We start from the raw sequence: 18,366 nt of genomic DNA on the forward strand, positions 1-18,366 counted from the left end.
ATATTGAGCAGCAAAGAATATTCCACGTACGCAGATGGGAGGTGTTTTTACATCTGAAACGCTGGTTGTTGGACATGGTAGGCACAAGCAGGGTACAGCTGTGTTTCATTACCTTAAGTACTGTGATAGACCCTGCTAGTACTATTAACCTGGATTAATTATTTCATTTCAAAGTGCAGGAAGTATGTGACAACCAATTTAACTGTGCCTAAAAGCTAGAGTGTTTCAGCCAAGGAACAACAGCCAATTGAACAGACAATAAAAGCTCCTGTGAAGTTTCAGGCTTAGGTTATGCTTTTATGTGATGCTACTCTAACTTTCAACTGTGGGGTCAAACTAGATCCGGCAATTGCAGGGCGGTGTGAGTACTGGAGCAGAACAAGAACTACAGCTCCTACTGTGGAGAAAAAAACGTTTTGTAAGTGTGGGTTTGCTTTGCTTGTTTGTGTGTTTTTTTTTTTCTTCTTTCCATATGTGTAACAGACTATGCGTATTTGACTACCAGAAGTTGTAGACTCAAGTGAAATATCTTGAAATGAAGATCAGCTTTTGTAACCTGCTGGCTTACAGAAAGCTTCACTGGCTCGAGGGAATTTTCCTGAAGTTCTTCTCTGTGCGCTAGCCTGAACTAAAAATAAATTTAAGTAAATATCTTACACCCAGGGACTGCTACATATGTTCTGAACTGTGGGAAAGATAAGCCTGCCTATTGCTGTTACAGCTCTTGCTACAAAACACTTTGCAGTCTTTCCTCCTTTTTGACAATGGTTCACATTATGAGGCCCTTCTGTGGGTTCCAGAAATTTGGTTGCGAGTGACTCATTCTGACAACTATATGAGGAACAAGTGAAAAAATCAGTGTGCCCTGCAGTGAATGTTTTCATTGTTCCATGCGTAAAGTACTTTAACATAGACCTGGGAAAACAGCTGGATCATGGGATCTTACTTCTAGGTTAGGCATTTATAAGTGAAAAGTGGTTATTTAATTCAGAAATGTAGCCTGAGCTCTCCGTTTTTTGAGCTTTCTAATATATATATTCCTGCAATACTGCTTGAAATGCCAATAAAAATAAATTGTAGAGATGCTCTCAACACTGGTTAGTCAGAAAATCATGGGAGGGCGTCTACTTCTAAGTAGGCTTTTGTTAGCACTGCAGTTTGGATCTGACGTGGTTTTGAGCTGTGACCACACACTATCCTTTTAACTCTTCTCTCCAGACTCCCTCAGCCCCCTGTTCCGTTGTGTATAACACTACAAGCCATGAAATATTCCCCCTTCTTTCCTTCCTCCTCCAAAAATGCTGTTCTGTAGGCTTTGCTTTATTTAAGGAGGTTGAAGCCGCAGGTGCTGGAGGCTGTACTGATACGGACCAAAACTTCATACCCCCGTGTCCCAGTTATACTTGGGACTTCTCTGATGTGTTGTCTCTGGGGATGAGCAAGTGTCAATTCTTTTGCATATTCAAGGTGTTACCCTCTTTGGAAGTGTGATTTGCCTTTTAAGCAGGTTCCCACGTTCCCCACCCCCCACCCCCTCTTTTTTTTCCTTTCCTTTTCCTGTCAATAGTTTCACCTTCTGCTCTGCAAAGTGCTTTTTGAGGGGTAGGTAATACCAGATGGATCACCGTCGTTTTCATGCTCCCAAGTGGCTACGGCTCTCTTAAGGTCTGTACGTAAAATGGTATGCTGCCTTCAGGAAAGATAGTAACTTACAACACGTTTTAAAATCAGCCTAGATGAGTCACTACCAAAGCAAGAGTTGAAACCATGTTTTATCATTTGATGCTTAAAACACTTCTCAGTTTTGGTAGGATGGACAGGTGGACTAGCTCCAAACTCCAGCAGCAAGTTGTGCTAAAGAAGTGTGAAAAATGTTTTCCTTAGAGAAGAGGGAATTCTTTGTAGCAATGTTCTTCTAAAAGGAACCTGATTTTCCTAACTGTCTGGCAAGTGTTGCTACAGTCAATATCTAATTTTTTTTTTCACGAAGAGGTGAACAGTTTTGCAAAGCTGAGTGGCAATAGTTTCAAATTTAGATCTGAACAGAGATGGGCATTTCACAGAGATGTTAAATGAAAAGTTCATGTGAGCAGCTTGCTCATTTTCTTTCATTTAAACTCTAAAACTTTACTTGAGCACGTAAGTTCACAGTAGCGTTCTCCAGTTGTACAAAACCAAACTGGTGCATGCGAACCCATCTTGTTGGTGTCTCAAAATCAAAAAGGCTGGTTTGCTGCTTTGAATTTCTAACCAGGCTTCCAGCAACTCATTGCCGCCTTCTTATTTCTTCCCCCTACTAGGATAAAATCCTAACCTGTTGCAAGGAAAGGAGTTTTGCCAGCAACTTCAGTCACCTGAAGAACCAGGTCAGCCTCCTGTTACTGCTGCTGCTTCCCAGTTCCACCCTGGGCAGTGGTGTTCCCCAGCAGCTCTGGGTTCTGCATCGTCTCAGGTAGTCAAGGTCTTGACCTTCATCTAAGAGCTGATCAAAAAGACTTAGAAATGAATGTGCATTAGTAACCTGCACCTTTAAAAACTTGGACTATGATTTATTTTTCCCTTTCGCTGTCCCACCTGAATTCTTACCTAGGAATCACCTGACTGTTGTGCTGTGAAGTGCTGCTCCTGCTCCCTGCCACTGAAGATGGAGAACATAATGTTGAAGATAAATGTTCACTTAAGGCCAAATCCTGAGTGCTTGGTAGAAATCAAAACAAAGAAGTATGTCTCTTAATTTATTTTTTTTAAATTAATGTTTTCTTCAATCTCATAGTTCTACTATATTTGGGAGTACAACAGCATTGTTAAATGTCTGTTCTCTGGCTATTCTATCTCAAGTTGAGGATGTGACTATAAAGTGGAGCCCATATCCTTCCTAGATTGGTAGCCCAGGTGAGTGCTCTGCAGGTATTAATCATAAATCAGATTAAAATCATGCCTGAGGGTCTGAAATTCTCCCCAGCACAGGAAAGTGCTTCACCAGCACCGGTAATTTGAACATTTACCATTTAAAACAGCAGGTTTCACATATTCCACTGTAGATTCTGTAGAAATCTTAGCTGAAATATGATCAGTGTTTCAAGGACGGGTAAGGTAATCATGTCTAAAACCGATTTTCAAACACCATTTAGAAAAGTAAACTCTCCTGTTCAGAAGTTGGCAGTGCTTCAATGTGAACAATGAAGACTTTGTTCCTATTTGTATTGGGTTTGCATGGCAAGGTTTGGGTAGCAGGAGGGCTACAAGGGTGGCTCCTGTGAGAAGATGCCAGAAGCTTCCCCCATGCCCAATGGAGCCAGTGCCAGCCGGCTCCAAGATGGACCCACCGCTGCTTGAGGCTGAGCTAATCAGCAACGGTGGTAGCACCTCTGGGACAGCATATTTTAAAAAGGAGAAAAAACCCTGTGCAAGAAACTGCAGCCAGACAGAAGAGTGAGACTATATGAGAGCAACAGCCCTGCAGACACCGAGGCCAGAGGAGAAGCAGGGGCAGGAGGTGCCCAAGGCCCCGGGCCAGAGATGCCCCTGCAGCCCCTCGCAGTGAGGCAGGCCGTGCCCCTGCAGCCCAGGGAGGTCCATGGTGGAGCAGATCTCCTCCTGCAGCCCAGGGAGGTCCATGGTGGAGCAGATCTCCACCTGCAGCCCGGGGAGGACCCCACACCGGAGCAGGTGGGTGCCCCAAGGAGGCTGTGACCCGTGGGAAGCCCAGGCTGGAGCAGGTTTGCTGGCAGGATTTGTGACCCTGCAGGGGACCCCACGCTGGAGCAGCCTGTTCCTGAAGGGTGGCATCCCGTGGGAGGGACCCCACGCTGGAGCAGGGGCAGAGTGCGAGGAGCCTCCCCCTGAGGAGGACGGAGCAGCAGAGACAACACGTGATGAACTGACGGCAACCCCCATTCCCCATCCCCCTGTGCTTCTGGTGGGAAGGAGGCAGGGAAAATTGGGAGTGAAGCCCAGGAAGAAGGAAGGGGGGAAGTGTTGTTGAGATTTAATTTTATTTCTTATTACCATTCAAATCAAGTGTAGGATAATAAATTAAGCTAATTTCCCCAAGCTGAGTCTGTTTTGCCTGTGACAGTAAGTGGTGATTGATCTCCCTGTCCTTATTTCATGGGTTGAGCTTTTTGTTATATTTTCTCTCCCCAGGGTCAACCCACCATGCTGCTTGTCAGCGTTACCTTGGTTTTTAGCAGAGACTAGGTGGTGGTGTTTACCCAGATCAGAACATAATTTGGTGGTCTATTCAACAGCATCCTGCTTTTAAAGTGTTTCCCTGCCAGCTAACCTGGGCTTTACAAGCTTTATCTTTGTCAGCTTCTGAAGCTGCATTTTGCACGTCTTGTTCAGACTCATTCAAGCAATAATGTCTCAAAATGCGTTGGCCATGTTTTCATTTTAGGTAAGCTTCGTGATCTCTAAATGCAGAAGTTGTCTTATCAAACACAGATTTGAATGTTCACGAACTCACACCAGTCCCAGTGGGAGAAGTCTCATGCATCAGCTGTCTTTTCTTGCTTTAAAACCATACACCAGTAACAGTTGGGTATTACTAGACGCTGTACAACTACTAATACTTCCTCCAGGAGAGTGAGTTAGGTTCACAGACCCTTTATTATTTCATGTAATCCTATTGTAATTGCAGAAAAATCCCCCGGTAAATGCAGTTAGGCCAGTCCGTGCGTTGGCCAGCACTTCTTGTTCAAGGAGCTTTCAGCAATACCAGCTGAAAACCAGTAACTTACGGGTGCGTGGTGGCTCTCTGGTTTGATCTGCTCTGTGCCATGCTGACAGTCCTGCAGCAAAGAGTTTCAGATTGCTGCATGGGGTTTTTTTGGGGAGTCAGAGTTGTGGATTTAGTGTATATTTTCAGCAAAGCTTTTTAAAAGATCCATATGTACTTGTGGCAAGCTGCCACCCTGAGTGCTCAGTCCTCATTGAGCCTCAAAGAAGCAGAGGGAGCATGAGTTGCTTTTGCATGTAGCATCTAGGAATTTTACTCCTGACATCACTGTAAAATGAGGAAACTGTTACAGATGTTTAACAGCATGAAAAAAATGAAAGCATGGCTGGGAAAAGAATGTATTCACTGTGTCCTACTAGCTAAATATGTTTGTGGGGTAGATGCCTGGGCCCAGGGGAGAGTAAGAAAGCTATTGCAGCATATAGATGAGCCAAAATTGTTAGCTGGTCCTGCGGCTTTTGCAATTAAACAAAAGTTAATTACATACATCCAGCTGGACCACCTACTATTTTGACTTCTGAACACGTAATTGTGCGCTGTAGAAGTAGCATCTCTAAGATGCACATAAGGGAAGAAAATGCTACCATGAGGAATGTGGATGTCCCATGCTAATATATCAGTCAGTAGTAGCAGAGAGATTCTAATGTGACTGGAGAGAGGACAAACACTTTTGATTTTACGCTTTTGTGTTATGCTGCTGCCTGGGTCGCTGGTTTGCTGAACTACAGCGTCCCATCAAGGGAACACCTTCACAACGCGTTTACCGTGTACAGCTGCAATGCTTCGTGCTCCCTGCTGCCCAGCAGCACGCTCTCTAATGCCTGCCCGAACCTTTCCGTCTGACTGCCCTCGGGAGCTTCGGGCTGTTCGAGATAGTCAGGTTTGGGGACGAGGCTCATTTCCCTAGGATATTTGCCTTTATGCAGGGGCGCAGAGGCTTGAGTAACCCAGTCTGACCTTGCAGCTGACTCTCCTTTCGGGGGGAATCCTGGATGGACTAGATGACTTCCGTGGTCTTTTCCTACCTGAATTATTCTAAAACGTTTTGTCAGCTCTGCAGGGAGATGCTTTGGCATCTGCGTGTTTTCCCTTCAGCTCCTCCAGCTGCTGTTGGTCGCTGCTGCTGCTTTGCCGTCAGCTCCTTCCCGCAGCCCGGAGAGCCGCTGCCTGGCCGCTGGCAGGGCTGTGTTGTCCCCATCTTGTCCTTCTCGCATTTTCTCTTTCTCCCTTTCCTTCCAGGGGAACGGCAGTATTGTGGAAGTCCTGCTTATCCTTCTGAATAGTACTACCCAAAACGCCTCTCACGTCCCGTTTTATAGAAGGCTAGCTAGACTGCTCTGTTTTGTCTCAACGCGTACTATTTCCATCGTGTGGGGAAGGGACTGTTCTGCTGCCAAGTGTAAGTGACCAACTACACGCTGAGTTTGCTCTCCTTCTGACATTGTGTCCTGGTTAATGCAGCCCGGGTTTTATGGGTGTAAAGGTCCCCTTCTCTCTCTGTTCCGGCACAACAGTTGTGCTTATTGCTTGTGAACACGGAGATCACGTTTCCCGGGTATGCAGAGCTGGGAGGTTAACTCTGGTATTGGCACAGTTCCTCTTGCTGTTGCAAAAGCTTCTAATCTCTGATAGCGAGCAGTTAGCTGCTATTAAAAACACCATAAAAATTATTATAGGCAATGTGAGAACAGGATCCAAAACAGTTTTTCCCGCACAGAAGTAATAAAGGGGGGGCCTGTGCTGCCTGCAGCACCTGTGCCTAACTTAAGCCTGGCACTTAAGAATTACTTGTAATTCTTAAAAAGCAAATACATAAAAAAACAGGAAACAAATGCAACAAAGCAGAAACACTTTCCCTTGATGTTCAGTTCAGCATTATGCTGATATTTAGCGTTTCACTGCTGTTTCACAAATACATCTGTTCTGTGTTAGAGGAGGAAGCAAGCTGGTTAAAGAAAGCACAGTTAAACACAGTCAGTATCCAAAAACTTTACACCAAGACCCACAGGAGGAAATGTCCAAACGCTTGCCCACCCTATGATCACCAGCTGGCCAGCAGAGCACCTGAGAACAGGAGGCGGACAGCATGGCGTGCTACTGGCATGTTATGAGTGTGGAAGGTCAGCATGCGCCTGAGAGAGAGAATGATCCTGGTGCAATAGTTAGAATGAGTTTTACATGACAAATCACTTCTGGATCTACTGTTAATGCTGCCCTCTCCCATTGCAGCTGGTTGATTAACAGATGCTGCACCAAGGAAACACCCCATCCAATGAACTCTTCCCAACAGAAGTGAGCCTGAAGCTTCTATTAAAGTTTCTCAATTTTTATGAAACCTTTAATGTAATATTGGTACTACTGTTCACTAAAATGCTGAATTTAAAAGACATAGGCTGTATAAAACAGGGTAGTTAATTCAAATGAACATTAAGAAAATTAAAATACTGCATTGCTGTAGTAAGCTGTCAGTGTTGTTTGCTTGCTTATCTATTTTCCTCTTCCTTTACAGATGAGAATTAATGTAAACCAGACAGCAAAATAGAAGTATTTCTTCTTTTTTTATCATTTTTCATCAGGTACTTAATTTAGTGATTCAATTTATTAGCTCTTCAGCTGAAAATTGCACTGCAGACCAGTATGAAAATGCATATTAATCTGATTTCTCTTCTCTGTTCAAATCTTGCAAAATCTGCTGAAGGATGTCTAAATGGGAAGATTTCTCTCTGCCCTTGAGGACTGTGCAGAACTGCTGACTGTGCCCTGGCTGGAAACAGTCTTTCTGGAGAAAAGTCAGCCAGTCTAGAAGGAATCAGCCTGGATCCTAAAGGCTGCCCAACTCTGGAAGGAAACTTAAACCATGGATTGCGGTATTTGATTTTGACTTATCCAAGTTTATATATAGCACTTGGCAGTGGCATTTAGGATGTGGCTTCTCTGTACATGTTGATAATAGAAAATAAGATACGTTATCTTTAAAATACATAGCAGCTTCGTTTTGTGTGATCTTAATTTGCAGATTTTTTTTTTTAATACCTTTTGCAGTTAATGTGTTGGTTTATATTGTAGTGAACTTGGCAGTGCTAGGTTAACCGTTGGACTTGATGATCTTAAAGGTCCTTTTTAACCTAAATAATTCTAAGATTCTCTTCCAAAAGCTGGAATGGGCTCTCATTACAGAACAGAATGCTACAGAAAACAGAGTAAGATACATAAAGGTAAAAATATTTCCCTCTGGCAAGTACACCATTTTTTTTAAAAAAAAAGGAATTTAGTGAAATGATGTTCCCAGAATGAAGCCTTGTTCTCAGAGCTGTAATGTGAGAAAGCTTTTCAGCAAATGGCTGTGTTGGGCATCGCTAATTTGAGCTGGCTGGAGGGGTGGGAAGGCAGTTCAGCTCGTATCCCAGGTTGTGTCCAGGAGGGCTCACACTGGGCACATTGAGGCACAGTCCAAAAACAGAGACCAAAATCTTTACCCGGTCTCAGACCTTCTGCGCCTCCCTGCACACCAGCTCGCGGGCTGTTGGAGCCCTTCGCCTCGGGCCGCTGGGGTGAGTAACGTAGCTCAGAGTAGAACAGGCTGCTTCTGCGTAGTAGTTTCATTTCTGGCACGACACGTGCTGCGCCTGGCTTCGTACTGGAGATGCAGCTTGGGGCCAGGGGCGTTAGTTTTCTGCCATTGCTATTACACTGAGCCCCGGCCTCCCTGGGAGCCTGGGTTTCCAGAAGGCGCTCCTAGGCTGGGCATTTATCGCTAGGTGTAAATCTAGTTTCAGCAGTATTGCAGTGGTTATAGATGAGGCGGGGTGCTGCACCGGGATTCGTGAGGCGGTTGTGGGCTGTGCTGCTCTTTGGCTTCCATACTACGGTACGGCGCGTCGGGGCGCCTTCCAGAGCTGTGTTCCTGCTTCAGTGTAACTTTATAAACCTTGTCCCTGCAATGCTAATATCTGCTTTGCTGAACATCCTGTTTACACTACGTCCAGTTTAAACATCAGTCATAAGACAGCTTATAAATTTGTCAGATGCTGATAAGCATGGATTAGCTACGGTGGCCAGTAGAAAACGTAGTTTTGTGAGACTGATTAAGAGGTGATTTTAAAAGTCCTCAACCAGCTACTGCTGCTGAGCTGAGTTTTGGAAGTTGTTACTTCAATATGATTTGTAAAAACATGATTTCTTGCTGTTTGTTCTACAGAGGCATTTTGTTGTTTTCCTCCTGGTGGCACTGTAGGATAAAGCTGAGGTTGTTGGGACCTTGTACTGCAGCTGCATCCTTCAAGATGCTGGGATTTCTCCTTACTGATGTGACAAGTCCTGTAATGCTTGACTTGAGGACCAGTACAACATCCTTATTTAACCTATATTACTGGTGTGGACTTTAACTTATTTAAAGGATCTTTTGTTGGGTGATTGGGTGATTTTCTCCTTTTAAAAGGAAATTTTCAACCAACTTATCAATTGTAAACAAATCCAATGCATCACTGAGCATGTAAAAAAAATCTGAAAAAAGCTGGGTATCTGCCTACTAAATTCTCAAGGATCCTGCTCAAAGAATGGTTTTCACTCACACAAGTTCACCTGTATGCTCTAGAATATCCAGTGATTCTGCAGCTTTTGGTTGACTATATTGTACAGTTCATCCCGAACAAACATTGATTTCTATTTGCGAACATGATTCTCACTTCAGGCGGAGCGCAGTTCTGCCTCCAGCACTACCCTTGTCAGAGCACTCCATGCTCGTTACCGCAACTTGTGTGTTTGGCAGCCTGAGCTTCAAGTGACTTATGATCTGCAGGGTTATGTGGCGTGCAGCCTGACGGAGTCCCAGTCATGGTTCTCTGAGAGCCATTGCAATGAAAATATTAATTTTCAAACCTGGATTTGATACATGAATCTCATTATGCTTGAATTAATTGGAAAATGCAGCCTTTCTGGTCAGCAGAAATATATTTTACCTATTATTTTACAATGTAGTTAAAACTGATAGAAGCTATCCTTTGAGAAAACATGATGCACTAGGGAGTTGCCCTGAATGAAGTAAGAAATAGATGAAATTGCCAATTATGTCATGATGGCAAGTCAGAAGAATTACTAGCTATTTGCTTTCCATGGAAAAATCGCTACCAACTGTCCCCTGCCCCACTCCCCACACCCGTGCCTGTGTGCTCAGCCAGCCCAGAGCAGCCTGGGCCAGCAGGCAGCAACCAGACCACAACATCTCTGAAATCCTGCTCAGAACCGATGCTTTCCATGTGCTGACCATCCCTCCCCTGCAGCCCCTCTTTCCCAGCCTGGCTACTGAAGGGAACATACCCAGGCACTTCCTGGGGTTGATTTTTTTTTTTTTAAATTGTTGTTCATTTATTTATTGCTCCGGTGGTAGGTTTTTTTGAGTGTCCTGAAAGCTTTAAGCTGCTGAAAGAGCACCAGCCCAAACACTTTCAGCAGCACCTGGCATTAGCTGAGTTGGCAGCAATTTTAAAACTAATCCAAAACTCTTTGGGGGGTGTTACCTTGTGGTTGCCAGATTTATTCTTGTCAAGACTCTTATCTACCATTATTTTTACAGTAAGAAATGGTTTTCTTTGTATCTCAGGGTCAACTGTGCCAGATGTTGGAGAGATCCCTTTTGCCAGGCCAATAAAATGCAAAAACCTCCCTTCTCCCTCCCTGTCCACACATAGGGTGGTTACAGCTGCTGAAAGCAGAGATTGTGAGACAAGGAGGAAAGCCCGCGTGTTCTTCCTTTTGTCTTAAGAAATTGCTCTAAAATAGGTCTTACGTATCGTTAGAAAGCCAAAAAAGAAAGTCTTTATGGATCACATTTTAGAGCCTTACCCATTTGGCTGAATCTCTACATATTCCTAGTTAGAAAAAAAAAAAAAGCCAAGCTTAAATATAAGTTGGCTCAAAATCTGGGTTTTGCTTACCCCTGAAGCTTAGACCTGATTCTGTCCTTACTAAAAGATCCAATAATACTCCTGGAAATAAAGATACTTATATTTAAGGCTGTCTAAAGGAAAAAAAAAATCTAGTATCTGAATATAATTTATATTTCTTTGTCTAGCTACCAACTGTGATAACTGAGATGTCTGCTTACGTTTGCCTGTGGAATTTCAAAACCTTGATCTGCTGCAGCTTCAGCTTTGGCACCAGCTGGAAGAACTCTGCAACTGGGAAAGTAAAAAGTAAGTCTGAGGAGACTTAAATGATAATAAAGGGTGATTGATAAGAAGCTGCAGGAGTAGTAACAGTAGGTGATGGGGATGTCAAAAATCTCAGTGCTGGATCTACAGTATCTCATGTATCAGGAGATTTTAGACAAGTCACCCTACTTGCAGGTAGAGCTGGGGTGTCCCAGCCCCCACACCTGCCTGTGAAGACTTTGGCCCTTTCACTGAGGGGTGGAGGAATAGGAGTTATTTATTTTGCTTTTAATAAAAGATCTTTTTTAAAAATTCATCAAGTTACCCGTGAGAACTTGCTTTAAACTATGAGCTGTGAGCTGGGTGCCTTTGCAAGCTTCAAGAAGGGTGTACTGATGGCACCAGAGGAGCTAAGAAAGCAGCTAAGCAAGAAAAGTGCAGGAATGCTGTGATAAATCATACTGTCCATAATTTTTTCCTTTAAAAAAAGTGGAAGTCCTTTCTTTTTTCTACCCCCGTGCCCCCCTCTCCCCTTGGAATGTCTTTGACATTTTGACAGCAACTTCCAAATGAGGGAGAGTGGTAATCAGTTTTCCAAGGATGTTCAAAACTGCAGTGCAGGAAATGTTGCATATCTTCAGTAAATTTAGGGTAACAGGAAATTTGAAGATGTAGAAGAAACTAAGAAGTGCAGACAGCAGGACAGTCCGTGAACAGGCAGCATTATCAACCAGTCTGAGTGGGCCCCAGGGACCCAGCCTGAACTGGGGAGTAAGGTAAAAGCTGAATTCAATTTAATAGCTGCTAGCATGAGACTGGTAGTTTCTCAAAGTGAAAAGCTGCTGATGTTCTAGAATGAACAGATGGGGTACTATTTTCTTGTTAATTTTCCAAGGCTTTTTCTAAATTTTTAGAAGCGAGGATGTCAGAAAAAGAATTCACCTTATAATGATCAGTTCTATAGAAAAGAAAAGCCTCTGTTATTCTCAATCATTTTCAGCCTTCTAGAGTTCATAGCATTTGGCCTGGTCTAGCAGAAGATTTAAAGATTTCATGATTAAAAAATTCTTTCTTTTTTGCCTGTGATGTAAATAAAGGGTTTGTTTGTTTGCCAGTGGAAACTGTAATGCTTTCTGTTTGTAATAATGTTTTATGATTTTATACAAGTCGAGAATAAAGCAGTGGACATTTGGCAAGAGCTGCCCTCTCCTGGTTTATTGACCCATGACATGAGGATGCTGAGCTGGGTGAGTTTACTACATCTCAGAGCATACATTCAGTTTGCAGTCTGGGATTCACAGAAAGCCCTGGATAGAAAAGGATGCTTTTTCAGGATAATCTGATTTGAACAGCATACACATTAAAAAAAACCTTTATAGCCTTCACTTTTGCTTCTATGCTACAAAAGGCTTAGTCAGCTGCACATGAAAGTGCAAAAGAAAGCAGTGACCTTCTGGATCACGCTGGTTTAATTGCATTGAGAAGATTCCTTGTATGCATCTTAAAGAGTAACTGCTGCTTTTTTTAGCATTGTTAAGTAGCTAATGGTGTCACTATTTGTACTTACTAAAACTTGTCAACTTTACCAGAAAGGTTTGCACTAAATGTTATAGAAAATATTATTGCAAACCCATAACTTACATCTTCACATTTATTCCCAAATTCATTATCTCCAGTATTTCTTAGACAAGACATGTCTGCCTGTCTGGAGATCCAGAGCTGAACACAAGAGCTAATCCCATCCCTGAAGCAACCACCCAGGCACAGAAGATTAGAACAGATTTGAAAGAGCCTGCAAATTTCTCTGCTTCCTTGCAATTCCAGTGGGCTTTGCTGCTGTGAGTTTCCAGGAAAAGCTAAACCTAAAATATTCCTGGCAGGTGTAAAATGAAGTGGATCTTGGAATCTGTTACACGCAGAGGTATTTTACAGCTATCCATAAGGTAATTAATCTACTGTAGAATTTAACTGTGCAATTTTTTCATCTTTTCTGGATGAAAAGGTCTTTCCTCTGTATCTTCACCTTGGATACGTAGCTCTATCCCTTCCTCTCTCTCTCTCTCTCTCATGTTCTATATTTATCTATGTCTCCAACTTCAATAACTTGCTTGCCCGTATCAGCACCAGGAGTCATTCCCGCTGAAACGCAGGATGTCACGCGTGCTGTTACCGACCCCAGGCTGCAGTGGGTCCTTTTGCGATGGGGGGATGCTGGTGATTTTTTTTTTCCTTCAGATGATTATTTTTCTTGTTTGAGGATCGCATTTTGTGCTAGTATTTTTCTTAAAAATATTTGCACTGCCTCTTTGTTTTAATATTTCTTACACTGCCTTTGTCATCTAACTGAAATGAATTCTTAATACTGGATTTGAGACTTAGCCTAGAAAAAGGGTCTCAATACATCTTTCAAGTTCGACAGTATGTTAACATTGTACTTTAGTGTGTTTTAAGTTTTGAATCTACTGTTGCCAGCCAATTTGAAAGCATCATTATGTCCAGCCCTTTTGCTCTTCTTTTTCCCGAAACTTTGTGTTTATTCCTCTCGTTTTGGACACCTGTTCACTATTAAAGTGCACTGATATTCCTGGTATGATGGCATTGGCTTTACTACTGAACAGTAGCTTGATTCTTTCCATGATCTTCTTGCGTCACTAGCAGGCAGTTTGTTTGCTTGATACCTTTTATTTGACATTTTATTTTATTTGCTGCTTATGTCAGCTTTATATGTAGCTGATTTTATTTATCAGGAGAGTCCATCTATATAATTTGTTGTATACTTTGATGCAATTTATTTTTCTGATGCAAAAATACCTAACAGACTTATTTAAAAAAGTGTCAAATTTTGCTTTCTGATATTTTTTCTGTGGTAGAAAACTAATTCTTGATTAGAACAGCTTGACTTTTGTTCTACACCACTGCATCCCTTCATTTTCAGGGTATCACAGGCCACACAGTACAAGGTAATGTCCCTGAGTTTTACTGTGCCGTGTCACACAGAAATTAATTGTGCCCTCTGGCTTTTTTTGAGTGACCATCATATTAGTTCAGAGTATAATAAGAACAGGACGTTTTTTGGGGGTGCTACAATCAGTTTCTTCTTTTCTAATTTGAAATTTGCTAACAAGGCCAGGGTTTTTTTGGGGAAAAAAAGTTAAACTTTTAAACAAGCAGAGTTTTCTGTAGAATTAGGTTTGCACCATATCCACTGCAAACAAGTTCACTTTGCACAGCACATGCTATCATTTGGTTACGTGGAGGGGGGGAAATTGTGCAAGCGATTGTTTAAACACGTCAAGAATTGTCCACGCTGCCTGTGTAGATCCTGGTCTTTTGTTCGCAAAGAAATAACAATGCAGGACTCCTTATCAGGTATTGCCTTCCATTTTAATCACATGCTCATCATTTTCAGTTTTAACAATATCTTCATATAGGATTATGGCTAAAAGTAGAAAGGATAGAAGTAAACATTTATATACATCCTTCAGTGCTTTTCCCTTTTTTAATTTAATAGCATATATTAGAGTGAAATAGGTTTTTTAACACAGAGGCCCTGAGAAATTGAAATATACTGACTAACCTAAAGGACATGAAGAATCCTGTTTTTAATGTAATTCTGAATGAAAGTTCTACCTTTATAATGGAAAAGATTATATTGATGTTAATCCAAATGTGCTTTAATGGGGGAAAAAAACCCTCTAACTACCTATAGCTGTGGTATTTACATTCAGAAGAGGTACTCTAATTAATGGGGATCTTAATTTATGTCTCTAAATACTGTAATAATACTGTTAATTTCAGGAACCACTTACTCTTATTTAAAACTAGAGCACATTTTATTCTTCCATGAGACCGAGACCTCTGTCATTAAATGCTGAGTGTAAACACTTTTTTGCTATTTTAATCCTAAAAATAGAATCTCAACATTGCACATGTACTAGTAACGAGTTAATATAAATCTGGATGGAAAAGCTATGCTGCCCAGTGTGTGTGTATGTGTGATTGTAAGTTATTGCTATGGTGTTGCAGATAACATGCGCTATACAGGGATCCAGTTAATGTGAATACCATAGCTGGGAAAGCAGTAGCACACGGTAGTAATATATTCATGTTAACTCATCATTTTGGATTCTTCTCAGTCAGTTCTTGCTCAATGCACATGAACTTCCAGCTTTAAAAATTCCAAAATCAGTCATTCCTAGAAGAAATAAGGAATCATTTCATTTTCCTGAAATGTTTAGAAAAACACATGCTGCAGTTCAATAGAATTTTCCTGTACTGAAAGATCAAAAAGAGTATTTAATACAATTTATTGGGGATGAGCAATATGGCTTTTGTGAAGGAAGCTATGCAGTACTGATAAGCAACCCCTTAGAAGTCCATGCCTCACTCGCCAAGCGTGTGAACCTATGGCAGTTAGTATAGTCTGCTTGGATTTCCAAAACGTAAGGTCCCTCCCCAAAGGAAAGTTATACTGGTTTGAGAAGGACAGTCTTCTGATTTGTAAGTGATGAAAAGAACAAAACAAACAGAAGTCCCTGGAGGATGCCTGCTATGGTCTGTCCTACTCAATATAGTTGTAAGTGATCTAGAGAAGGGAGTAAAAAGTGAGGTGACAATACTGTGTTACTCTGAAGTAGTAAAGAAAAAGGGTGACTGCAAGAAATTGCAGAATGACCTTGTGATACTGACTGCATAGGCTGTGAGTGGGAAAGGAAAACTGAGTTTCAGTAAATGTGAAGTAATATGCAAGGGGGAAAATGGCCATAAATTCACATATAATGTGATGGATTCTTAGCTCATACTATAGATGAAGTCTTGGAATTATGATCTGTGAAAATATCTCCTCTGATTTCAGTAATGATCAAAAACTCAAATACAGTGTTCAAACTGTAAGATAAGGAATGGAGAACAAAGTAGAAAACCTCAGTGTCACTGCAGAAATCCATGACTACCAGTGCACTTCTGGTCCCACCATCACAAAAAGGTTCAAACAAACATATCATGGTTGAGCAAAAGTATAAAAGATGATATGTATATATAATACAGGAGACATTTAAATAGACAAAATCTTTTTAGCCGGGAAAAGAGGTGATCAAAGGATGACCCAATGGAGAGAACTTACTTTATCAATCAATGCAGGTTTCTTGACATTCTTTTTCTGTTTCAAATCTATTGTTGGTACCATTACAACCTCCATACCAGAACTGGCCACAGGAATTGCCATTCCTGTCATAATACCATTTCACCACATAGTCCCGACAATCCCCTGGTTTCATAGGTTCCAAGCACCTTGCATCTGAAAGTAGATCAGTAAAAGTTAGCTTGGATTCTGGGGATAAGTTACATTATTCCAGAAGTGCCTCCTTCAGTAAGAAGAGCACCCTTTTTTTTTCTCTTTCTTGTAGCGCCTGGGAGCATATATACCTCTCAAGTTCGTAGCCAAATTCCATTTCAATTTATGAGTTACCTGAACAGGCCTAAACAAATACAGGATCAGTTTGAAATAACTGCCTAAATCCTGATGTAAGAACCAAGCTGCTATTTAAACACCTAAGCACACAATGGGTATGCAAGGGTTGTTTGTCATCTAGGTTTGAAAATCTGGTTCTCGCTGTGTGTGATGCCTGTAGACACAGCACCCAGAAAAACACAAGGTGATAAACTCTAGTACCTATACTGGGGGAGGGAGTGGGGTTTGCTCATTTTTTATTATTTTTTTTTTTGTGCAGGCTTGCTACCCAATATCTGAGGGCAGTATTTATTACTTACCTTTTTGGGTTGTTGCTACCTGTGTTTGCAACACAGTTAGGTGGTGATCTTCAGTAGCAGTTACATTGAACACAGGATTGACAAGTGGGCTCTGAGGTCTGACTTCAGATATGTCATAAAGTGGGGGATATCTCGATTCTCTGTGAGCAGGGCTTGTCACAGTGTGATCCTGAGCAGATGGCAGTGTCTCAGTGTATCTGGTCTGTGGTGGACTAAGCTGCAAAAGGAGTCAAAATCTTAAAATTATGTCTGGGCTTAGATACTACAAGAAAAAAAGAAGAGCTAATTATGTAGGAAACTTGTGCTAAATAAAGTGTGAAAAAATACCATTAACAGCAGGTGGGTTCGGACCTCCTTCTAGTGATTACTCAGTATGTAACCATAATCTTCTGACACTGAGAGCTGAATGAAAAGGCAAAGTAATGCCTTTGATTTAGCCTTGAAGCTGAATTCATTCAATTGAACCAAAATTTCAGTCACCACTTAGTCTGTAATATAAATAAAATAAAAAATGGAAGGAACTCTGTGGTAAATCAGTGCTTCTTAACATCTAATACACTCAGTGGGAATGATCTGACATCTTAAATCTGTCAAGAAATGGAAAATGGCAGGCAGGAGGAACAGGGTACTTGTTATTGATAGAAAAACACATACACGTTATGCTTCTCTAAAGATCTTTTAGATGGGGAAGCATTCCCAAAACTTGCGTTATGGGAACTACATGCTATTAATAATATTGTCTTATAGAGGTGTCCTTGATTGTATCAAGCAAAGTGACAAATCACTCATTTTCCTGTTTCTAACATCTAATTGCTAATCGTAAGAATTTTAGAGTTTACCTTGATTGAAGTGTTAAGAAGCTAACCCTGCTCTTCAGATTAAGACTATTATATAAAAATTTGCCTCTCCAGTGTTTTAGTGTATTCAAGAAGATTCACAAGGATCTTAGTATAGTATAGTACAAATGACCACAATAATCCCACACGTTGATACCTACTGAGAACAGGAAGGAATTTGATATTATCCAGTATCTTCCTATTTACAGGCCACTACTGATGCACTCAGTCAGTTTAAAAAAACTCTTCAGTCACCAGGACGCTGAAAATTGAAGTCTAGGTGAAATGTAAATCTGCAGACAATTCATCGTATCCTTTGCATATTACATTTCTTCTCCAGGTCTACAAAAAGGCTGTATTTATTTCTGATAGTAAATCAACAGTTTCGAAGATTTAGCTATAACCATGGCCAGCCAGAACCGAGTGCATGAGCACCTAATCCCTTAGAACTAATCCTATCTGTGATTCTTATCACGTACTTTATAAAGCCAGCATCTCTAAGTCCAAGTTTACATTTATTTTTCTTATTGCCACAGAATGTCAAAATTGACCCTCGCTGTCAGACACACATCTGTCTGGAGGTATTACAAGCCCCAAACCTAAATCAATCACACCTACTGAGGAACCTCTTAATCAAAGAAATTAAACTGACTTTTGAAAGTGAACTATTTAATTATGAATGATATTACATAAACCAAAGGATTGACTACTCCATTGACTCCTCCACAGTAAGTCAGCAATATTCAATTAGCTCCAATCTGTATTCAAATCACTGAATATTTAAATATCAGTACCGTGGTCCACTATATCTATTCCATGCAGCTACAGAGGTTTATACATCAAATGTGTCAGCAGTTTATTCAACAGGTTA

The 18,366-nt window shown here is 41.4% G+C and overlaps 1 protein-coding gene across 11 annotated transcripts in view; it reads right to left on the bottom strand.

Annotated features, from left to right (window-relative positions):
* Window positions 1-10,097: 10,097 nt before the first annotated feature.
* The window catches only part of COL28A1 (collagen type XXVIII alpha 1 chain), an 88,699-nt gene continuing 80,430 nt past the window's right edge, over window positions 10,098-18,366 (bottom strand). For all 11 annotated transcript variants that reach the window (XM_080386738.1, XM_080386736.1, XM_080386731.1 and 8 more), the window contains 3 exons: window positions 16,660-16,876; window positions 16,013-16,186; window positions 10,098-15,085 (listed from right to left, as the gene is read on the bottom strand). In XM_080386738.1, coding sequence (XP_080242864.1) covers window positions 16,017-16,186; window positions 16,660-16,876 — 387 coding nt within the window. In that variant the 3' untranslated portion in view covers window positions 10,098-15,085; window positions 16,013-16,016. The remainder of the gene's footprint in view (window positions 15,086-16,012; window positions 16,187-16,659; window positions 16,877-18,366) is intronic.

This window comes from Falco punctatus (genome assembly GCF_963210335.1).
Source record: "Falco punctatus genome assembly, chromosome: 4".
Taxonomy (NCBI): Eukaryota; Metazoa; Chordata; class Aves; order Falconiformes; family Falconidae; genus Falco; species Falco punctatus.